Below are 25,633 nucleotides of genomic sequence, written 5' to 3' on the forward strand. Positions count from 1 at the left end.
CTGGACATGAATTAGTGAAAAATACCATGACAATAACTCCATCCACTCTTACCACTCCATCCATTCTGACCGTCAATACTACACTATATCAAGTTCGCAATATAAAACTCAAACACTACATATATGCAGAAATATTTATTTATCAAGACATGATACCGTGGCAGACGTGAACTTCCTCAACTGCTTGAGCGTAAATGTTTTCTATACAGTTCAGACTTCTTGCCTGCTGGTTGATCTTGGTGATTAAATTGCTGACAAATTTTCTGCAGCTAAGGAGGCCCTAAAGTCTTATTTTCCTCACTAGAGAAGATACTCTTTTACTGTTACTGTTGCTGTGAGGAATGCACAGGAGCTGCAGCACTTTTGGTTCTTCCACAGGAAAATTTGGAAGTGATTTTCGAGTCCGGGAACATTTGTCAGAACAAATGTTTAGCATGGTCTCCAGCTGACAAAGGTAGATTGTGTTCGACAAGAAACTCACAAATAATGCTTCAGCATTGGAAGCCTGCAGGTCTTCCGTCAATGGCTTAAAATTTTCCAGAGCTGAAATCAGCAAATTCTTAACTTTCCCAACTTCTATGTGTTTTATGCAACCGACGTGCTTCCTCACATTGTCTCTGCGATGGCACACTGAGCACAAAAAGCATGATGAATATCAATGTTTAATGGCAGAATGCACAGCCAATTTTTGATATATTCCGAATTAAACTCCACTTTTTGAGTAATACATTTCTTTTTCCTTGCTGGTGAAGACATTTTAAAGATCTTACACGCGATGCTGAATGGTAACTCAAATCAGTGTTGGTGACGCATGTGTGGAGCAAAATTCAGAGCTAGGCCCCAGTTTCTCTCAAAAGCATTTGTAAAACTATTCTTATACATATAGATTAAAATAGGCTCAAATGCTTGCTACCGGGCCAACTGTACTAATCGGCTGAAGATCTACTAATATCACGACCAGCCGGACCGTTTCGGCAACTGTGAATATCACGCCTAGAGCTTAACGGGAAATCGGTTATTTTTTAAAAGATTTAAAATAATTGAGGATTGGAGAATTCATGAATTTTTGGCTTGCGGCGTGAAATTCACACCAAATTCGTGAGGGGTGGCAGCTATGGACATGCCATGCTTCAATCTGATTAAATTCAGATCTCAATTTCACACAGGACAATGGTGATCTGGGTTAAATTGCGCATTTTATAACAGGTATGTTAAAATCTTGAAAATACATTTACACATTTCATCAGTGTGATTAAAAGTTTCCTCAGGCAAATTATAATTTTTTCCCAACAAGCCCAACGAACATCTCTCTTTGAATAATGGATGGGCCTGAACTAACATTAGAGGGGCCCTGGGTGTTGGTCTATCAGATTTTTTTAGCACTACTAATTCATCATCAGATCTAGATCCATAAGGCCCAGTCTCTGGCCTTCTGTTTCCTGTATCTGATTCATTATCAGATCATTGTCTATAAGGCTGAGTCTCTAGCCTTGTTTCATGTGACTGTTTCATCATCAGATCTATGTATAAGGTATAACCTCTGGCCTTTTGTTTCCTGTAGCTGATTCATCATCAGATCTAGATCCATAAGGCCTAGTCTCTGGCCTTCTGTTTCCTGTAGCTGATTCATCATCAGATCTAGATCCATAAGGCCTAGTCTCTGGCCTTCTTTTTCCTGTATCTGATTCATTATCAGATCATTGTCTATAAGGTTGAGTCTCTGGCCTTGTTTCATGTGACTGTTTCATCATCAGATCTATGTCTATAAGGCATAATCTCTGGCCTTTTGTTTCCTGTAGCTGATTCGTCATCAGATCTAGATCCATAAGGCCTAGTCTCTGGCCTTCTGTTTCCTGTAGCTGATTCATTATCAGATCATTGTCTATAAGGTTGAGTCTCTGGCCTTGTTTCATGTGACTGTTTCATCATCAGATCTATGTCTATAAGGCATAATCTCTGGCCTTCTGTTTCCTGTAGCTGATTCATCATCAGATCTATGTCTATAAGGCCTAGTCTCTGGCCTTCTGTTTCCTGTAGCTGATTCGTCATCAGATCTATGTCTATAAGGCCTAGTCTCTGGCCTACTGTTTCCTGTATCTGATACAACATCAGATTTAGGTCTAAAAAGCCTAGTCTTTGGCCTTCTGTTTCCTGTAGCTGATTCATCATCAGATCATTGTCTATAAGGCTGAGTCTCTGGCCTTGTTTCATGTGACTGTTTCATCATCAGATTTAGGTCTAAAAGGCCCAGTCTCTGGCCTTCTGTTTCCTGTATCTGATTCATCATCAGATCTATGTCTATAAGGCAGTGTCTCTGGCTTTCTCCTTACTGTAGCTGATTCATCATCAGATCTATGTCTAAAAGGCCTAGTCTCTGGCCTTCTGTTTCCTGTATCTGATACAACATCGGATTTAGGTCTAAAAGGCCTAGTCTCTGGCCTTCTGTTTCCTGTAGCTGATTCATCATCAGATCTATGTCTATAATGCAGAGTTTCTGGCCTTCTTCTTGTAGCTGATTCATCATCAGATCTAGGTCTATAAAGTCTAGTCTCTGGTCTCCCGTTTCTTGGTCCATCAGCATGCCACAGGTTGATGTCATCTCTTGGCTCATAATCCTTGATGTCTGGCATGTTAAGGAGCACCATTATTAACGTGATTTCAGGCACAGTTTAACAGTTTCTATACTTATCAACAAATCATAATAAAACACACCACGCACTTTTGAGTTTCTCTAAAAGCTCAGTGGGGTCCCAGAGTGGCCGAGTGGTCTAAAGCGCTCACCGTTACGGATCACTGCCATCTCACCTCTGTCTGCGTGGGTTCAAGTCCAAGGCTCAGCTAGCGTGGGTACGTGTGAAAGCCTGCCAGTAGCTTCTCATGGGACATTGGTTCTTCCCTGAGTTTTCCAGGGTTCTTCCTCCACCAGTTTTACTGGCCGCCATATATAGCCTATCTTGTGCTGAAAAATGGCATTAAACCCTAGAACAACAACAACAACTAAAAGCTCAGCTTAGGAACTGCACAACATCATGTCCTTTCCTGGGTCATACTTTAACCATTTGTATGCATTTTCCCAGCATTTCTGACACTTTTTTACTCTTTTCTCTTTATCAAATTTATGGTTGAATTATCTTGTCATAACCCAGTTTCTGACATTATGGTGGCAGCTATACACCTTGCACATTTTTTGAAATATTGCCACCATGCAGACAATACATTGCTGAGGTATCATAAAATGCTAGCACGCACATACATACATTAGAGGGCTCGAAATTAGTGGTAGTCCGCTAGCCCGAGGCTAGCAGATTTCCTGTCGGACTAGTAACTTTCATAATATTAATAGTCCGATGGACTAGTAAGTTTTGGCTATCAACAGTCAGCATCTGTTTATGCCATTCCCTAATAAAGACTTGACTTAGCAGATGTTCTGTAGAATCAAAGCAGTGGCCATTGTAAACACAGTCATAAAATATTAGCATGAGAAGATGAAGTCAATTTCTGCCTTGGATAGGTGCATTTCTATAACAAGTATCCATCCGATTTTGTGCATTTCACTTAACAGCGCAAATTATGGTCCCGTCATTAACAACGGAAGTTTGGTAATTGATCCTAATTAATCTGATAACGAATTAAATGACAAAATGACGTGATATCACAATTTATTCACTCGACCACAGTAACAAACTACAAAGTGGTATACCACACAAAAGAACACGGCAAAAACTATTCAAAGAAATTAGTTTGCAAGTTTTTTTTTTATTTAAGGTTCATTTTTTTTTGCTCGCTACCCAAACGCTCCAACAGTTACAAACAGGAAACTACATATTTTACATTTCCATCGAAATAATTATAAGAATAAGATAAATTTATTACGATTAAGTTATTGACACATCCTTTCCATACAAGTACTTTTTCTATGATGATAAGAATAGTTTTTTTATTTTTCCCTTACAAGAATGAACAAATAATTGAATACACGTGGAGAAATCCAAGCAGAATGCCGTACATTTGTTGGGAATCAAAATCTCTGAGCATGGGCATCTAAGATTTTAAACTTTTCCACCTTATTATTAATTTCAACAATACACTGAGGTTCGATTAATTAGGAACAATTACCAAACTTATGACTTATGATACCGTAATTGGAGCTGTTAAATACAATGCACCGAGTGTCAGATGGCTTCGTTTGATGGGAACACACCTTTTCCAAGCTGAAACTAACAGTTTACAATAGCCACTGCTTTGATCATGCAGAACATCCGCTTAAGTCTTTGTTAGGGAGAGGCCATTTAATTGTGGGAGGGGGCAAAGACACATGTTTTGAAACGTGTTTCTTGCTCTGACTTTCTGATATAAAGGACACTGTGCCATTCCTTTTCTTGCTTAAATTATTTGCGTCAGCTATACTATAACATCTCATATTTCAAAACAAGGCACAATTCCCTCCTTATAAGACAGTCAAAATGTGGCATTTGATAGGTGTTCAGCCACCGGAAAAAAAAGCAAAAAGTTGAATGAGAATGATGAGGAATAATTCTTATGATAGGGAAAAGCGTAATGGAAAATTTCAGAAGAAATGGACAAAGACAGGGAATGGCTGAATTATGACGAGGAAAGGAATGTTATGTGGTGTAACTGGTGTATGCAATTCGCAAAAACAAACACAGAAAACATTCAGTTTGTTGCGGGTTGTTTGAACTTCAAAATTGAATCAGTAAACGTACATGAAAGCTGTGTGACATTTGTTTTGTGAACAGGACTAGTAATGATTTGGCAGGACTAGTAAATTTCTCAATATACGAGTCCTTCTGGCTACAAAGAAATTTGTGTTAAATTCGAGCCCTGCATTACTTACATTTATTATGATTTTTGCCACACAATGCTCTGAATATTGATCAACAACAATTTTATAACCCATTATTTAGCATAATATTTGATTATTTGTGGAGTCAGCCAATGCTAGCTCTTCCAACTGACCAATACTAGTTTGATACCCTATATAAGTAGTTCACTACCTTTCCAAGTATGAGGACCCCTTCTTAACTTCAAGGTCCATGGCCTACAGGTTGGGAACCACTGCCATGTATCATTTATTTATCATCCACACTGAAATCAGTGCTGGGGCCATACACCAGCTATTTCCATCTGTGCAAAGTCTTTTGACAATAACCAACTTAATTTACCTTGTGCATATAAAATGCCTATGAATTTCTGCCAAGGAATTTATTGTGCCATGCAAAGTTCAGGATGCTGGTAGCTATTCACTTGACACAAAGAACAGATCATTTATACATGACAGGAAGTGGCATCTCGCATTTCTTTTGATACATCTAACTTAAGACTACTTGTTACCTGTTATGATAGTGGCCAGTGGAAATTTTTTCTCCTTTAACAGATTAGTGATAAATGGGGTTTAACTGATCCACCAACAAAATAAATGACCTTAGGTTAGTGGAACAGTAATAACATCAAGCCCAGATCTGTTGGAACCCTCAGAATAGACTGAACAATCTGGCTTTGCCATTAGGCTCAAACACTGCCCATGAGATCTGACCAATGTTTTGAACATGTCAAACTATATATCATCCCTCAGAAGAACGCACTTAATTGGTGACTAATTCCTCTAAACTGCATGAACAAAAATAATTAAGCTAGTAACAAGTGTATTCAGACCATCTCTGCACTCTTTGGTAGTTTATACAGCCACTGTCTTGTATCCCTGTAATTCAAGTGCTTCTAGAAGCCAAGACAACCAGATCTAGATGAAATCCTCTGATCTGCCAGTGTAACTTTACACTTACCTCTGTGGCTGATAAAATCTAAGAAGAACTCTCAAGGAACCTGCAAGTACAAACGAGAGTACAATTATATCCCTGCAAATTCATTATACAAACAAAATGTATAACCTGCAATTTAAAATGTCTTTATGTTTTTGTAAAAATTCTTTCTTGTTTAAAAAATGCACTGAATGTCAAACAATATCAATTGTCTACAATAGGTCAGTACTTTGTTTTCATCCATCTCAATTTTTTTTAATTACTTAAATGCCATTTTATATAATTTGTATGACTTATCTTTCAGCTACTGCATGCATGCAATGGAACCAAAAAAATAGGTACATTTAATTCCACTGATAAATAAGGCATAAAACAAATGTTTCTTGTTGGCCAACCATCCCCAATTCTCATTGCTCAACCTAGCACTTTCTTCCCCATTGGTAAACAAAAGCAAAAAAACAACCTGTATACCCTCAGGGGTAATGCTACCTGGTGAAGTGGGCAACTAAGTCGCCTTAAAAATGTAAACTTCGCCTTCTTCTGTTTGAAAAGCAACAACAACTTCGCTCTGTGATTTTTTTTATTAGGTACATCGACTGACCATACTTTTTTTAATGCCCTCTCGCCTTAGCCAGGTTAATTCTAGCATTACATTGTAGCGAAATGTATTCATCAAGCCATCAGTAGCTAGGCCTAGTTTTGATATCCATTACGCTGACAAACTCTTGTACATTCACAGGCATGTACTTTTCATAGCTGATTGACCATTAACCCTTCCCCTAGTAAGCTATGTAGCAGGGGTGCACAACCTTTTTCGGCCACGATCAGATTGCATTTTCTAAGAGCAATTGAGGGCCACAAACACTAATTTCTTTAAAATAATTACTGTTCATGGGCCAGATATCTGTTGTATTCATTTGCCCTGAGGGCCGGACAGAACAAGTTTCGCGGGCCAGGGGTTATGCACCCCTGCTATGTAGTAACTATAACTGCCCAATTTCCACATGTTATCTTTTAATAGTAAACACATACAAACTTGTGTTTCGGAACTTTAACAATAGTATGTAAATAGTCATTTGTGTTGTAAGAACTGAATCGCTGATCTGGATATTTTAACTGCCTCTTGTACACTATTTTGTCATAAAATTAGTCTGAAACTACTACAAGTGAACCAGGCCTAACCAGGAAATAATGGCTGACATCGTTTATTAGATTGTCAGTTTTCATAAATCCTTGGGCAAATATATTCAGAAAAATATACAATTCACAGAAAGCAAAGCCTATGTATTGCGTTATTTAAGATCTAACTTTAAATGCAATTATGTAGGTCAGAAAAATATGGGACAACGCTATGTTGTGGACTTCATGAGAAGAGTTGTAAGGTCAAAGCTGTTTTCTAACTTGACTCATATCTGTAAAAATATGGAAAAAACCAGCGAAGCATATACTGTTTAACCAATGCTTAAAATTACTACAAGTATGTAGACAAATAAATAAACCATAAATCTGTAATTCTATTAATTGTAATGAAGTTATATAAAGTAAGTGGTTACATTAAGAAAACCTCTTCTTCTAAAAACAGACGCATTCACATCTTTAGATTCAGTTGGAAAGGCTTTAGTTCATATACCGACTTTAAAGGAGCCATATGTGTAATTCTATGTATTTTAGTGTGCTATGTATGAATAGTTACTGTAATGTTTATCCACAACAAAGAAATGAGGAGGAACAGTACTATCTAAAGACACGTGTACATTTGCCCTCATGTACATGGTACAAGGGTTGTTTCAAACATGTTTAGAAATCTTTGAAAGTGCCATTATTGTGAACTATTAGAAACAACAACAAATTAATTAAGGGTAGTTGCTTAAGCATTTTTATTAACTTGCAATTACAATAATGTCATCTAGCTATTCAGTTAAAATTTGGTACAATGTAGTTCTCTATTATTCTCTTTTAGAGTCATCAGGCCAAAATAAATTTAAAAAATTCTACTAGAAAATAAAGTATTGCTTAAATCAAATGTTAAATACAAATATGAATACTGAGAAAAATAGGACATAATTAAAACACACACACACACACACACACACACACACACACACACATATATATATATATATATATATATATATATATATATATATATATATATATATATATTGTTTCGCAACCACTTCTCTCTGTTCTGTCCAAAAGGAAAAGTCACTTCTCCATAAAATGCAAGTCTACCTTGACCCCTGTACCCTAATTTAAAACCAGTGCAATAAGAAACATAATTTTGGTGGACGCAAAGGACCAGATAATGCTCAACTACTAAAATATATTGATCCCCACATAAATCATATTCCTTTTATACAAACATTCAAATTGCCAGTTAAAAACAATACATATACAACAAATAAAAGATTCATACTGAGAGGTAGATTTGATGCAACAGACATGGTTAGGAAACAGTATTGGGCATTGTGAATACTAACCAGTCCAAGGTATTAGTTTTCTTAAACGTTTTGTTATTGTTTTTGTTCTAGGGTTTAACACCATTTTTCAGCACAAGATAGGCTATACATGGCGGCCAGTATAACTGGTGGAGGAAGAACCCTGGAAAACCCAGGTAAGAACCACCGACCCACGAGAAGCTACTGGCAGGCTTTCCCACGTACCCATGCTAGCCAAGCCTTGGACTTGAACCCACGCAGACAGAGGTGAGATGGCAGTGATCCGGAACGGTGAGCGCTTTAGACCGCTCGGCCACTCGGGGCCCCTTTTCTTAAACAAAGCTGCACCACATTCTTACCACCATGTGTGGCCTTTTATTGGTTTAATTTCTCACACCTACCAGACGTCTAAACTAAATAAGAGTACTCAAAATGCCTGACACTCTACTGACTTAAAAGAATTTCCAGGAAACCATGTCATATTTTGCTCTTATCTGTCATTGTATTCTGTTGAACCATTGAATACTGAAGCCTTCTCTGGCAGAACTATCAAATTACTGGAAAATTGTTTCAGAAAATTCATGTATCACACATACATTTCCATTTCTATCTCTTGTATAGATCTGAGGAAAAATATGCACTTAAATCCATTAAAAAAGCAGAAGAAATTAAATACAAAATATTAATTTCTTCAAAGGATTAACTGTTAATTAGTTACAGTGGCTTCATGTGTATTTACTTAAGTCTTTCCTTTAGCTATCCACAGACTGGCCACAGCTGATGAAAATATAAAGAGGAGAAGCATTCAGGGACCCATTACAGTCCTTTGAGAATTTTAAGTATGCATGACCCAGAAGCTTTGGCCCCTGGGAACCCTATGTTCCAATAAATGAAAAATTCTATATGCATTACAGTGTGGTATTAATGATCACTGACCTGCTACACCATGTGTGACTAGCCTAAGCTTTGAGTACAGGTATAATGCTGTTTATAATCATACAAACTGAAATTAAATTAAGTGCATTAACAAATGATTATGTTCCCTGGAAATGACAATGGAAATATGAGTGGACACACTGTCACAAGAAGTTCAAATAAACAAAGGCCTCCTTTATCAATGTATGACTGGGTGGTGTTAATCAATGTAAACATTGAATGTAAACAATAAATATTCTTAGTTTTAAGGACAGACTTGTGACCACAGAAAATAAATTCTGCAGATTAGTGACTTTTATTATTAGCAAGGACCACAACAAGGGGAGTTTTGCAACTGAAAAAAAAAAATCTGATGTAAAAAGAAATGGCCTGGCATAGGAATAAAACAGCATCAGAGGTTTCGCTAGGATTTTAAAACTAGGAGTCCCACCATCAAAAGTTGCAGTCCCTTCTTTCCTATAGAATCAACACAGACGTGAGTGCATTTATTTTTAGATGGAGAGGTTTTCGTAATGTAATCACTCACTTTAATATAGCTTCATTACAACAGTCCAGTGACAGGATTACAAATTTATAATTTATTTGTCTACGTACTTGTAGTAAATTTAGGCAATGGTTAAATAGTATCTGATTTGCTGTTTTTTCCCCCCGGTATTTTCGCAAATGTTTCAAGTCAGAAAAACAGCTTAGACCTTAAAGCGCATCTTGCGAATTCCACAACATAGCATTGTCTTATAAAGTTTCTGACCTACATAATTTGCAGTTTAAAGTTAAATCTTTAATAAAATAATACATTGGCTTTGCTTTCAATGATTTGTATATTTTTCTGAAAATATCTGCCCGATGATTTACAAAAACAGACAATCTAATAAACTGGTACATCCCGGACTTAGCAAAGTCTGCCATTATTTCCCCTTAAGCCTACTGGTTCACTTACAGTTTCCAACTAATTTTATGATGAAATAGTGTACAAGAGACAGTTAATATATATCCATTTCACCGATTCTGATCTTAAAACATGTTTGTATGTTTTATCATCAAAGGATATCATGCAGGAAATTGACAGTTGCTACCTTACTCGGAAAAGGGTTAATGGTCAATCAGCTATCAAAACCAGGCCTAGCTACTGATCTATTGATTAATACATTTCGCTACAACACTAGAACTAACTGGGCTAAGGTGAGGGGCATTAAAAAAAAAAAGGTCAGTCAATGTACCTCTTAAATAGCTCTTGTTTGTCCATCAGTGATACTGAATTTTTTCCATCCAAGTAAGGACTTATTCCAAAGAACTAAGCTAGGCATCACATACTTTCTTACACGTAGCTAGTGTCCTATCCGAACTATCAATTCTAGCAACTTTAGCACTTCTGAATCTCGTTACAATCTTCGTAAGTTTGCCATTTAACCCAAAAATACTTATCCAAATTTACCAATGGCATTTTGTCTAAGTCTCAACATGTCTTGATTCTCGTGCACTACTTATTCCGATACATTCAGATATGAACACAATAACGAAAGCTAAAGTTGTTTATTTGATGTACTTTTATAAATGACCACATGTACATCTCTGGGTCTTTCTGACTCTGAATTCAATCACTGTAAATATCAGTACATTTCCCCACCTGGCCGCCAGTCAAAGCCTTTGAACTTGCCGCCCAGCTAATGCATCATGTTCTTTTTGATGTACTCTTATAATGGCAACATGTATGTACATCAAGGGGTCTTTCAGTCACTGAATTCTGTCATCGTAAATGACAGCACAGCTAACTGATCAACACATTTTCCCATAAAGCAGGACTGGCAAGTTTTTGAATTTTGCCGCACACCTATTACACGAGTACAAAGGTCTCCTGCCTCTGTGATTTTCTGCATCCCAGATCAAAAGCTGTCGTCCAAATACGCGTAAAAGCATTTCCGAGATCTCTGAGCATGTAGTGATTCCATCCTAAAATGCTGGTGTTAACTCTTTACCTTCTGCAAGTACTTGCTACCCTGGCTACTAAGCCTGATTAGCAGCCTGCCTTCTAGCAGCTGTTTATAGGCTGAACCCCAGAGCATCATAATAGCTGCCTGAGTGAGAACTTATTGAGTTATTTACATGCTGTCTACATTTTGTGTATCAATTTTGTCCCATGCAAACTATATAATTTAATGTAAAATAAAATTTTAAACACTTACAAATGTTTTGTGCCACTCATTTCCACCAACAAGTACATATAATCCACAGGAATCAATGTTTATACTCACATACTAATAATAAAAAAATACATCTCAATGTTATGTGTTTAAAATGTATATTAGATTACTTTTCTCACCACTATTTTGCACACCAATGTGTCCACTATTTTATTGCAGATTTGGTAATTTTTTATGATACTGCCCGAAGCACGTAAAAAGAAATCTATTTCCCTTGCATTTTCTTCTAAACTAAATGCTGGCCCTGAAACTGCTGTAAAGTCGTCCATATACCGGTCTCACGTGTTCCGACCAGATTTGACTGTCTCGCATTTCAGATAAATCTGAAATGTCAGGTTTCGAAACAGGACTTATACTAATGTCCAATCCTTCATCTAGAATCTGGTTAAAATCAATATCATCACTTTCAAATTCTTCAAAACTTCCATGAGAATCGGCGTCGGAATATATGAATGTTGACATTTTGTTTTACTGTTACCACTGACCTTGTTTTCAATTGAATTTCCCGCTTATATGCTGTAAAACTACTAATAGAATACGTTCATCATTTTATGTAAGGACTATTTTCATTGGCTAAATATTATAAAAGAGAACAGATGTTTGTAATTTCATCCAATACAAAGCTTTAATATGAAACGTGTATATGCATATATGGGGTTTCCCATACCTTGGCTGGAAACGCATGTATGAACCAGCCGGGACAGAGAATTATTAGCAGCTTGTATATGCGTCTCTGGCATTACAAGGCTATTTTTATGGTCGCATATATGCATTAGCAGAAGGTAAAGAGTTAAACATTAGATACACATCACAAGTTTTGAGATGGAAACTGGATGACATAAAGCTGAAGCAGACCTGCAAGTGTACACAGTACTCCAAGAGAAAAAGCAAAGAGCAAATTCATGGATAATTTTTAATATTTCAGTGATGGACTAAGTTTTACCTAGTTTTTTTTATCAGAAGGATATCTGATCAACTGAACTTTTAGGTGGAAACATCAATCAAGAAAAACTTTATGATATATTAAAATATGATTAAAATGAAACTAACACAGTTCTGTTCCTAGCCATTAAACCGTTTAGTTCAAGTCTGTTATATATCTCTCTCTCTCTCATCATTTTCCAAAACTTGTATCTACCTATTCATATATCTATATAAATGTTTTTCTTTCACTTCCACATGTCTATCTACATGTACTATTTATGTATATCTTTTTTAATAACATTAATTATCAACATGTACATTTAAGGTGCACACAAAGATAAAAAGAAAACTAAAGTTATATATTTGTAAAATAAATATATGTATAAAATGACTAACTTAAAAATCCTATTTTTGACTGTACCATATTTTGTTTGACTTAAGTTGTCATATTTTGGAGCAAGCTCAAATCCTCCATGGGAAAGTTTAATTTTCCATTCAACTTGAATAAGGCAAACTGACTTTTTATCCCTGGTAAAGATTTAGAGTTCAGTTGTAAAGCAATAAAACAAGCCCATGTTGAAATGAAGACAACCTGATTACTTTCCTCAAGGTGTTATAAATTAAAAAAAATTAATTTTCATCTGTACTTCCTGAAATCATTGGAGCCTTAATATGACATAAAATAATGTATGCCATACCCATAGCACTTTACAGCAGAAGGAACCCAAAAGTTCATCTCTAAAAATAGTACCGATTTACTATTTCCAAAATCCTGCTATCATGGGTTTTCATATCAGAAATGGAAAAATCTCGCACAACTCCAATACAAAAACATTTTATTCAAACCTTAAAGCAAATCAAAAAACAAGGTAGTAATAGTACTTGTATGAAATGTACTATTTATTATGATGATGATAGAGAGAAAACAAACTGTAGGAAACGAGATAAGCCGATACTTTATACCACAGATTTACCACTGATGATGATGGTGATGTGTACATGTGTGTGAGACAGACAGACAGATGAGGCAGGTAATAACAAATACTAAAATTATCAGGACTAATGTGTATACAACTCAAAGACAGTCTGAACATCGAATTGAGCAGAGGGTTGGTTCATGCTTGCACTCCTTGTGTTAATTTACAGTACCTTATTGTTGGTTTCATGTTGTCAGAGATTTCGTCGTACTTTACTGAAAAAACGTCAGACTCACGTGAATATGCCAACAAAATAATGTACAAAAATAGACCTTACTGGAAATAGGACCAATGCAATGTTCACGAATTATTTCTCATTGCTTGAGCTATAATAATTTTCTGTTATGCATAAAACTGGATCTATGTACTTTCGTAAGTATTTAAGATTAAGGAATGGGTACTGCTTTTACATGGAAGGATTGTAAATGTAAGGCGAGTGTGTGTTGGGGGGGGGGGTGGTGCTGCAGGTGACGAATACGATTCCAATATTTACATTTTAGACATTGCGCATTAAAACTGAGAGATTTAACTTCTTAGATTTTACAAATCTCGAACACTGTGATCTGAAATATATGTTACCGAATCTAGGCACGAGTGCTGAAAGCATTTTTGCAGACCGGTTACCCTTTGAAGGTCGTCAAAGCGGCCCGGATGTCTCTGATGTACCGAAAACAAATCTCCTATTACGACAATTATGATATCCACAAGTGCAATCATTTTGTGATTAAGATATGTAGTTTACCTTTCTGGCATAATAAACATAAATACAATAATAAACAATGATCGATATTATGTGGAAGAAACAAATAATGAACTATTGTTTGCGACATTGAGTTGCCTGCTCAGCGTTTTTTTAAATTACAAATAAACACTCGTTCCTGAGTAAGAAAGGTCGGGAATACAAAGAAAACAACAAGCAAAAATATTTCCTGAGTTTAATAAGTTAGTAGACACCAAACATTTAAAGAGCAAAATTATATAATATTTATAACTTTATATAGGAAGAACTAATTACACGATATGTGTGTACCGGATATAAAAAGACTGTTCGTACGGTAGTAGTAAAGGGGGGCACCCTACATACAATGGGAATTAGCATTACAGGGACCCCTGGGACACTCTACGTACAATGGAAATTTAACATGGAGAAAAATCGTGGGACACTCTACGTACAAGGGGAATTTAACATGGGAATAAATCGTGGGTCACTCTACGTACAAGGGGAATTTAACATGGGGAAATAGAGTTTGGGCTTGTTTAGGGACAAGGGGAATGGAACATGGGATTTTTTTTTATTTTTTTTTTAAATTTTTTTTAAAAAAGGGGTAGGCAATGGAAAGGCTATCTCTTTTCGAGAAATATGGCTGGCCCTGAAAGGGGCCTTTGGGTTTTTCTTCTTCTTCTTCTTTTAACTTCTTAACTTTTTCCACCATCCTCTTATTTTGTCCATCATTCCTTTCTTCTTTTTCTTTTCTGTTTCTGGTATCCAGTCCTGGTGACCCATGGCTCGGAACTTGGCCTGTATTTTCATCCAGTTGTTATTCAGTTGGTCGAATTCTAATTTCTTCTTCTTATTCTGTTCTTCCTTTCTTTCTTTAGTCCACCTTTCCTTTATGTTTTCTACTTCTTGGGTCATCACTTGTTTCATTATTTCTTCTCCTTTTTTCAACCTGTTCAGTCCCCTCTTCATATATGACAACTCCGTCCAATACACTATATGTTCTAGGAAGCACCGGACTTGGATGACATAATCCAGTGCTTCCTTCAAACTCCCCACTCTTACATAAGGTGGGTCAATTAATCCTCTTGATTTGTTGACTTCATCTTCTATCATTCCTTCTATTATATGTCTGGATGTCTTTATACGTTCGACTTGACTGGTTACCAAGTGTTCTTTATCTTCATACTCCCATTCCTTTTGTATCCTTTCTATAGCATATTCTGCATCTATTATCCAGAAATAGATATGCCTCAATTGATTAAATAAATCAGTCACTTGCGTCATCTTGTCTAGATTATTCTTTGTAGAATGGTTTGAACGACGAATACTGTGGGTTCTTATACGAAAAGCGCGTACGTGAAGGAAAACATCCCCTTAAAAACATAAAATTGATCTTACCTAGATCATGACCAAACAACGCGCGGACGTGAAGGAAAACATCCCCTACTTTTTCATTTCATATAATATAACCCAAACTATACTCTCCACATTTACTAAGAAACAATAAAGAAACCCATAATCTACTATTAGCACAAACATACCTGAACTCTTACAAACTCAAACACACAAACACATACCCTCACACTATCTTAAAAAAGAGTTAGTGTTTATATTCACACTACTCTACCTACACATTGGCAAATTAATAGTTATTTCTTTTCTAGAGTATTGGGTAGCCCTGAAAAAGGCTGTTTTTTTGTTTGGAACTTCATGGACACCTGGTTAATGGTGGCACCTTCCAGGCCTGGCGCCACATACACATCTTATCCCCCAGTTACTTTTTACCTTTTGGGGGAAGAGAGCAGAGGCAGGATATGTCGCTTCAGAATCCCAATTTTCGCTCTCTGGGATTCTGAAATTTCTTCTTCTCTCCTTTTCCTCCTCCTCTTCTTTGTTTCATCTCTCCTCTTTGTATCTTCTTTCCTCTTCTTCTTTATATCTTCTCTCCTCCTCTTCTTTATTTCTTCTTTCCTCCTCCTCCTCTCTTATCCTTCCCTCCTCGACAATGGCTTCCGCGGCCAGTTCATTTAATATGCGCCTGGCATATTCCAGATGCACATGAAGTTCCAACAGTTTCTCCAGTCTCGTGTTCATTTTTGGTGTTGATCAATCAACAAGGGTAGCTGGACTGCCGAACGAGTTTCAATTTATAGTGAAAGCGCGGACGTGATGGAAAACATCCCCCCTAAAAACATAAAATTGATCTTACCTAGATCATAACCAAAAACAACAATGCGCGGACCTAAAAGAAACACTCACTCACTTTTTTATGCTACCCATCACTATTTTAAAATTTTTTATAAATCACTTCAATAGACTATCCACATACACAAAGCAATCCAATCTAACCCCAATTATACACCTCAAACACCAAAAAAACATGATTTTAATCTACTATCCATACCAACGTACGTGAGCACTTACAAACACACACACAAACAAATACACTCTCACTATCAATAAAGAGTTAGTGTTTATATTTACACTACTCTACCTACACACATTGGCAAATTAATCGTTATTTCTTTTCTAGAGTATTGGGTAGCCCTGAAAAGGGCTGTTTTTTTGTTTGCTATGGCATTCTTTTTTAGTTTCTAAGAATGCGATGTCCTCTGAGGATAGACTTTCTGGCGATAGGTCTGCTTCTTCGGAAAGAGAAGAAGAACTCTTTGGTGTCGATACGACAATCGACAAAGCCTCTGTCAGCTTCAGGTTGCTGCTGTTGTTGTTGTTGCTGCTGTTGCTGCTGCTGTCTCTGAAGTCTGTACTTCTCTGTCCATTCTTCTTTTTCCCTGTTCATTTCTTCTTTGAAGAGTTCTTCTATCAGGTCTTCAGTGATTTTTAACATTCTCACATTCTCTATTTCTTCTGGCTTCGGTATCAGACTGTGTCTGACCCTATACAAATTCACGTAGGCTTCGTTGAGTTTAGCTAGTTTGGAGCACATCTTCGTTGGAGGATGAGTCGACAATGGATGGTTAGACTGGAAACAACCCCGGTTCTTAAAGTCAAAGCGCGGACGTGAAGGAAAACATCCCCCACACGGTTTTCGAGTCGCAACGTTCAGTGAGTGTCATGAGAGGGATAGTAAGAAATGAAAGAGCATCAATCCAACATTCTTATAACTAAACAAAAGACAAAGGCATTGTTTTCAAAACAACATTTTTTATTCAAAAATCACTTAACACTAAACAACAACAACTCTAACATTTTTTAACAATAATCCAACAATATAACATCAAACAATTTTTTTCAAATCACAAACATTTTTTGTCAATTGACAGTCTACTTTAAACAGGGCTGACAACGTTGTGAATGAAATTGTGATTTCCACTGTTGGAAATCGTTAGGCCATTGATGGACACTACGTTTTCTAGCTTGAGACAAAAGATAAGCATAATGGTCACAAAACCATCGATCTACTTTCACATCGTTTCTAGAAGAAGAACGAGGATCAAAATGAGTCACTAAATGTTCTAAGGAATAGCCCAGGCTGCGATGATGCAGAAAATACACACAGTACTGTCCACACACCAAGGAATCTGTGCCTTGTAATTTCACATTATTGAATCGGGTGGTTTGAGCATTTCTTCTCATAAAGTCAATGATATCGTCTTCCAAAGGGGGCAATCCGTACGAATCGAAATATTACACACATCCTTCTTGAGGAAAGTAGACGGCTACCCAGTGGGTTCCTGGGAGATGACTTTCGTCCGTGTTGATCACGTAAGCTTGATGGTCTTGAGGTTTGCGATGAGGGAGTTCATCTTTAGCACAGACGACAGGATTCCAAGAAGCCGTATACGAACTGTGGTTCAAAAGGTAATAATGTTCCCAGGTATCCATTTGTGTTGTTTTCTTCTTCATAGGTAATAATAAGTCATCAATTCGATCCTGACTTTTTGCTTGAAAATGTCTGACGAATAAACGGTTATTCGTTCTGTTTCCTCACTCTGATTCAGGAGAGCTTCGATACGATGGATCTCTTGAGTGGTTAATGGTGGACAAGAATGTTCACGCAAGTCTTTATACCACTGATGCAACACGTCTTTGTTCGAGATGAGACTCCAAGCTTCGTCCAGATACTCGTCCAATTTTTCTTCTTGACTTAACATCAGGCATTTATCGTGTTGAATTTGACTGGGATGATCGTTTTGACATCCATAGCAATTTTTCTTGATCAATTCCGTCATTTTTTCCACCAAGTGTTTGGCAAAACAGGAGACTAAATGGGTTTCTTGTTCTGGCCATCTTGACTTCATCATGATCACTTCTTCTTTTTCCACGGTCTCTTCACATTTCATCTCCAAAGTTTCTCCACTAGGTAAAGAGGGATAACAGTCTTCCATGGCTTCTAATAATCTAGGATGACTTCTCTCAAACTGTTGATTTCTATCGTATTATCGAATTCTGCATACAGGATGACGTTCAACGTTGGATCAGCAGGGTCTCGGTTTGCAAACTGAATTTCCACACGAATCTGGCCTGATTTTATAGGGTGGAAATGTCCCTCGTCGCTGCCTTGGTCTGGAGTGAAATCGAAAGCCCACAAAGCATAGCCTCCTGCATAATCGTCGTACGTAATCCCGTGGCTGGTGTTGGTCCCTAACTGTCCCGTGGCTTCGTTCAGGGACAAGTACGATCTCAAGTAATTGTTCTGGGCAAAGTTAGGCTCAAAGGGTCGGGTACACAAGGTCTTACCGTCGCGACTGACTTCGATCTTGGACACGCTAGAGTGTCGAAACTCAAAAGGATTTTCGCTGTGAAGTCCATTGAAAGCTGAATTCCGGACGATACCAACGATCAAACGCTTGGGTAACTGTCCTTGGAACAGATGATCTTCGATCATGGATCGCTGTCCAACAGGAATGGTGAACGTTTTCACTTCCACGCGTCGTATGGGATACTTGGCGGTCGTTCTACTCAACGTCTGACTGACGTCGTTTCCCACTTTAGGTAACACTTCCACACGACGCACGTAAAGTCGGGCTTCTTGGATAACAGTTTTGTATTCATTGGCATTGGCCATCAAATGGAAAGCGGCAGTGCTACGATTCAGTCTCAGGCGGATATCCACTCCGTGCAGCAAATACTTTTCTTGTAACCACATGTCCAAATGCAAACGATCCATTAGTTCTAAACTTCGCCCTTGCAGAATTTTAGTTCTACGTGTGTTAAACCCCACATTGTGAGGATCGTCATCTGCTGTCAGGACTGTGTCGTTAAACGTGCCTGCCGTGTCAGGTTTCCATACCACGCAAGCATCCAGATGAGTATTCTTGGCTTCTTTTCCATACGTCAAGAGATTTTCCAGGTAGGCACGATAAGGGTAAGTATCCATGCTGCTGCTGACTAGTTTGTTATTCAAGTACAAGTCCACTTCGCTGAACAAGGAATGCATGAAATTGTTAACATGAGCTACCCTATCATTGGCTCCAGGATTGGTGTTGTCCGTTTTGCTCACTTTGACTTTCAAATACAGGTAACTGCTATTTAGATCGATGTAATCTTCGGGCTGTCCTTTGATTTCAAACTCGATGGGAGCGGAATCGGTCAATGAGGAGACGGGATGAAATTCCACCCACTGGGATTCTTGCATCGTCATCATGGTGGGGGGCATGCCAAACATATCCAGTTCCGTCTTGGAACAAGCACATGACTCTCGGTGCATCATTTTTTCTGTGTCTCAATAATCGAAAACGTCTAAGTCTCGAACGGTTCTTCTTTTCTTGGCCTTTCTCGCTTGAAGTCTGGTGAAAGGGTGTTTTCTTCTTCGTCGTCTCTTTCTGCCTTGTCCTTGCTGAATGCCTGACTCGGTAGCGTGCAGGGCATTTATAGGTGTGTCTCGTCGGCCTAAAATGTCTTTGCCCGTTTGTAGCAAGACATTTTTGCCTGCCCTCATGAAGGCTTCTTTAGGGTTTTGTTTGTCGATGATGACATTTTGGAGAAATTCTTTGCCTTGCGTCAGTGCCGCATCTTTCAAGGCGTGCAATCCGCGTGTCACCATCGGTTTCAAGACTGGGGCCACCGAACGAAAGGCCGATTTTAACATGTCTCCTAAACCGTGTCCTCGCTGTCGAGCAATCCCTCGGTACACTGGATACATGACTTACGAGTCGTGAGAGAACCGTTTTCGAAAATGGAGTTTCAACGTGACTTTTCCTTTGGTGAATGGAATATTTTGTCCCAAATCTCCTTTTATAGTAATGTTGACCGTGTCCAAATACGACTTGCTGACTGGCAAATAGTGAGGATGGACAAATTCGCGGTGAACGTGGTAAGTGTTTCCACCTTCCTCGTCAGCGTTCGCGGCAGAATCCACTTTGAAAGGAATGACACGCAGTAACGGTACGGAGGTGTGTCCCACCACGTTGTATTCCACCACATCGGAATACACGAACATCAAATTCAGTCCTTGGTTCACTTCTACTGGGGTACGAAATAACTTGCTAAAAGACTCGTTGTCGTAAACGATGGGTAATTCGTTGTTCTTGAGTATGACCATTCTCATGTTCATGTCTCCGCCCAACATGTCAAACAATTCAGGACAAAATAAAATGGACATGATTTTACTCCGCTCAAATTTCATCGAGAAGCGACGAGCTACTTTGTGGTACTCCATGGTGACACTTTTGTTGACATTCTCCAAAGCTTTCCCAAACACGCCATTAAACTTGGCAGCTATGGTGTTGACCAAATGTTGACCACTAAAATAATAACCTGGGGGAATGAACAAGTGGTAGGTCCACTTTTCAGTTTTCTCATTATAGGTTTTATTGTCATATATGACTTTCTTATTCAACTCCTGTTGCAATTGCTCATCATGAACTTCTACATGAAAAACATTTTGATTGGGAAGGACATTGAGGACTTGGGTCGGGTGAATCATTTCCACTAAAGCCACTTCCCAATGGGCTTCGTGATCTAAGGGGATGGCCTGAGGTAATTTGGCCGTGTAACAGCACAACGTGTTGTGGGGAAACACCTCCATGGAACTGTCACTGGGTAAGGTTAAGTAAAATTGGTTTTCGTGACTCATAATTCCAGAGTTCTGTGGCTGTCCGAGGGGTTACTGGACGCCAGAGGCGTGTCTCCGTCTAAAATGGGGTTCTGATTGTGGTTGGAGTGGTGACTGACACTGGCACTGGACACAAGGTTCCCGTGGTTCCCGTTGGAAGAGAATTTCAGGGAGGGATTAGGAAGCAGGTAACCGATGCAACTGCTCAATAAAATGGTCCACAATTGTTTGTCTCCTTGTTGCAAACTCAAATTGGCGATGGCCGCCCCGATGACACAATACACCACGAAGATTTGGCAGAAAAAGACGATTTGCGTTTTAGGCACACGTTCTCCACACAACACCCACAAGGGTTGTTTTTGTAAATCTTGCACAGAAGAACTAGGTGAAGAAGGAGTGGTCGACGTAGCTGCGTCTGCTGTGTGAAAGGGCATGATGGTCACTTCTTTTTATAGTCGATGACTTGCGAAGCGTCGATCCAAGAATCGAAACTGGACGGATATCCTTTCCAACGTACTTTGACTTCTTTGACACGTCGTTTGCCCACTTTACGGGTTCTGCGTTCGAGAATGCTTTCGATGTCGTACATGTCGTCTTCTTTTTTGGTGACACGTTGTAACTCGGGCAAATAAAACGTTCCTTTGAGCACTTCTCCGTTCATGTCTTCCAATTTATAGACGGCAGGATGACGGCCATGCACTCGTCCAGTGACGCGAAACAGTTCGGTCGTCCAGTTAGGTAAGTAACCTTTGTCGAAAGTGCGTTTGGTTTTGCCAATGCGCACCCAATCTCCTACGGCCAACTCTCCACTTTTCTTGGGGACAGCCCTCGTCGGGGACGTACCAAACAGACGCTCAAACACCAACACTTCGTTGTCGGGAGTCACGTCTTGCGGGGCACGTCCGATGCTTCGATGGTAAGATTGGTTGTACGCTTGCACCAGGTGCGGTAAGACGTCGATGTACTTCAGAGTGTGGTGATGCGTAAAATATTTCCACATGCTTTCTTTCAAAGTGCGTTGAAAACGTTCCACGATGCTGGCTTTCGTTTCGGGATTCTCGGTGGTAAAAAAATGAATGTCACGTTTCTTTAATTCTTTTTGGAAAGCTTGGTTCAGAAATTCGGTGCCTTTGTCCGTTTGCCATCGAAGAGGGTGACGACCGCTTTGTTTCAACACCCGTTGCAGGGCTCGCACTAACTCGCTGCTCGATTTGGAAGTCAAGGGCACGACCCAAGCAAATTTGGAAAAGACGTCGATGACACAAAACAAATATTTGTAGCCACGATTGTAGCTGGCCAAATGAGAGACATCGGCTAAATCGGCTTGCCATTGATGATCGATGCCTTCCACTCGGGTGCGACTTCTGGCAAACTTGCGTCGAATGGGTTTGTGTAAAGTGTAGGTAGCTTGTTCTTGTAACCATCGTTGCACTTGAGGTAAACGGAGACTTTTCAGTCGAGTTTTGGCAGCACGATACAATTTTTGAACTCCTGCGTAACCTGCAGGATGCGAGGGATCGTAGTAAATGCTGGCTAAGACTTTTTCCATTTTTTTTTGTGTTGGTTGGTGTGTTAATAAGGAACCCACTATTGGAAGAGACTACTCTTTTTCTCTTGGGATATTTTCTTGGATTGCAATGCTTTGCGTGTGCGACCGGCAATAGGTGTTGAAGAGGAGGAGGATGTCTGAGCGGGGGATATCGGTTCTTGTTTCACTTCTGTCTTCACTTCTGTCTTCACTTTCTTTTTCTCTTGTGATGAAGAAGGGGTGGCCATCATCTTTTTAATCCATCCAATTCTGGAGGTAGGTGGTGTTGTTAACTTGCGTACTTTTCTGGTGGAGTTTGAAACCCTTCTTCTTCTTCTTCTTTTCCTTTTTCTGTCTTGGTCACTGGTACTGGTACTGGTACTGGTGATGGTGCTGGACTTTTCATCAAGGTCTTAAAATCTTTCAGAGTGGGTAGAGCTGTTTCGTCTAAAGCTTTCTGGTGAAAGAGTTGCAGTCGTTGCAAGAGTTGACCGTACTTTTGCGATTTTTCTGTTTCGGACAAATCTTGGCGATCCATCAAGGACTGCAATTCGTGTTGTAAATGGGACATTTCGCTCAAATTGGGATTGGGAGGTAAATGCGGGGTGCGTTGTTCTTGCCACCGATGGTATTCCATCCATCGTTTGTAAGGCACTAAAGCTAGTTTTCGTCCTTCCATGGGGTTGTCAGGGGTCGATTCTGAAATCTTGGGACTTTCGAGGGCCTTTTTATCTTGCTCCCACCAGTCCTCCCAACATGGTTCCCAAGACTCCTTTCAGTATGGGGCCTAACAAGAGAGGCAAAGTGCCTCCACGTTGGACCAACATCTTCTTTTTTTGACGAATGGGAATTTTCTTTCGAACCATTTGGCGAAGAACGTGACGATGCTTGCTTAAGCATTGTTTCTGGTGTTTGGACAAAGGGATCGTGCCTTTCAAAACGTTCAAACAACATTCGCACACGGTATCGATGACCTCTTTGGAGGCCGTTTGAATGAGTTTTTTTCGTAGGGGTGGAGAAGCTTTGGACAGGACAGATAACATGTCCCCATGTTTGACTAAACGTGGAGGCAATCCTTTCCTTTTCTTTCCTTGGGGTTCTCTGGAGGGTGACATCTTTGCTTGTGGGTGCCGGGACATTCACCAAACAGACACTAACGTCGATGACTTAACACACACCCTTTTATCTTTTTTTTTGGGACTATCGCTTTGTCATAAAGGTGACAATGTTTTTCCCAAAATCGCCAAGGAATCCTCCCCTTTGTTGACGCCTCTTTTTCTTGGAACGACTGTGTCTTTTCTTAGGGTAACGTCGATGCTTGGCTAAGCGCTTTGTCGGATGACGCGTCTGCCTTTGTCTCTTTCTTTTTTGGCTTCTTGGAGGTGACATCTTTTACAAGTTCACTGATACTCCTACTTGGTCACAGGCCTTTTTTATACTGGAACGCGTCGCCACTGATTGTCTTTACGTCGTATTAGTTTGAGGACAGGCATGACACGTCGTGCAGGGGTACGCAACGGACTAAATCGAGCCAGTTCTTGCTTGGACAAATCCAGTAAACTTTGTAACATGCCCGATCTTTCATGGACTTTGATTTTGGGAGAAGGTACTTTGTGAGCAGCAGCCACTGCCACTAAATTGGAGGGTCCTGCCACTGGGGAAGTTCTTTTGGGGGTCATCAACGGAGAAGTTCTTGGTGTGATCAACGTCTCCAAGTACTCTTCAGTTCCTGGTGTCATCAACGGAGAAGTGGACATACGTGAGGATGCCGGAGACGCAGTCACTGCCGTGGCAGGTCGTGGTTTGCGAGTGTAAGGTTGCGTCCTGGCCGAAGTGCCTCTCTTGCGACTAGTTTTCTTCTGTGGACTTTTCTTTTTTTGGGGACTTTTTTCTGTTTTTTTTTTTGTGGGGGCTTCTTTTCTTTTTCCGGGGTGGTGTCTGGTCAGAGGAGGGTCCTGCCACTGGAGAAGTTATTCTTCTTGGGGACCTGGTCTTTTTCTTTTTCTTCTTCTTGGGGCTTCGTTGGACTTTTGTCTTGGGGATAACTTTGGGGGCATTAGGATCCCATCTTAAGAGTGAGCGAATGATGACCCCTCCTAGAGTACCGCTCCCTCCAGGTTTCAAAATGATTTGTTTTTTGGTTTGAGTGTCGATGCGGGGATCGGCCAGTTGGACCAAAGCGACTTTGTTTCGATCGAAAAAGCGTTTGGTTTGATGAGGAATCTGAATGATTCCTTGGAGTAATTGACGTGCCGTCACCGTGAACCATCGTAAGACTTCTTTGAGACTAGCTTCTAAGACACGAGCTCGTGTTTGTGGATTTTTTTCTCGACTGATGCCATACAAGGCACGAATCAATTTGACGGGAAGATGCGACTGAAGGGACGTCATGTTCACACTGTGTGAGGCAGACGAAAAAGGGTCTGATGTTTTTATAGACTTTTTTATGGGGAGTGAAATGAAGTCGAGGACGGAGACGTGCACAGGACAGGCCCTCCGTCTTGGCACCAGTGGTGAAACAAGTGGGTACGAAATCGCAAATCCTCGGGAGTGGTAGGTTTCAAATCGACGAGTAAATAGGCGTGTGGCGTTTGAGTGGCATCGTCGTACGCCTGAGTCAGCCAAGGCGTTCCTAACTGTTTGGCTAAGACTTGCACTTGCGATTTATCTCGAGGGCTTTTAAACAAGACCATGTAATGCGCATTGAGGCTGATGGTGCGATGGGCTTTACTTTGTTGAAACAAATTTTGGGTGATGTAAACGACACTGGCATTACGGTGATGCCCTTTGCGCGTGAACCACAATTTAATTTCTTCTTCGTCTTCTCCTAACATGTCGTCGAAAATGACCAAATGGGTTAGACGGGAGTCAGAGACGATGCCGTCGTCTTCTTTAGGAATGCCTTCCACAAACACGATGGAATCGCCTTGACTTTCTCGCAAGAGGCTGTACGCCGATTGCCACTCTTTGTAACACCACACGATCCGGTGAGGGGGCCGATCGATCAAATGATGTTTATGTTCGATCAAACGTTTGACGAATTCGGTTTTGCCTGAACCGCTAGGTCCAGCAATGAGCATGTTAAAGGGATGGCGAAGATACAAAGCCTCCCAACT

General features: G+C 39.5%; 1 protein-coding gene across 1 annotated transcript in view; it reads right to left on the reverse strand.

The window, feature by feature from the left end:
- Positions 1-13,926, reverse strand: part of LOC149773627 (ATP synthase subunit b, mitochondrial-like) — a 45,093-nt gene extending 31,167 nt beyond the window's left edge. Inside the window, exons 1-2 of the mRNA XM_089946353.1 lie at positions 13,830-13,926; positions 5,802-5,841 (exon numbers count right to left, since the gene is read on the reverse strand). Coding sequence (XP_089802479.1) covers positions 5,802-5,841; positions 13,830-13,857 — 68 coding nt within the window. The 5' untranslated portion in view covers positions 13,858-13,926. The remainder of the gene's footprint in view (positions 1-5,801; positions 5,842-13,829) is intronic.
- Positions 13,927-25,633: the final 11,707 nt, after the last annotated feature.

Source organism: Sinohyriopsis cumingii, unplaced genomic scaffold, assembly GCF_028554795.1.
Source record: "Sinohyriopsis cumingii isolate HCF-2022 unplaced genomic scaffold, ASM2855479v2 utg000624l, whole genome shotgun sequence".
Taxonomy (NCBI): domain Eukaryota; kingdom Metazoa; phylum Mollusca; class Bivalvia; order Unionida; family Unionidae; genus Sinohyriopsis; species Sinohyriopsis cumingii.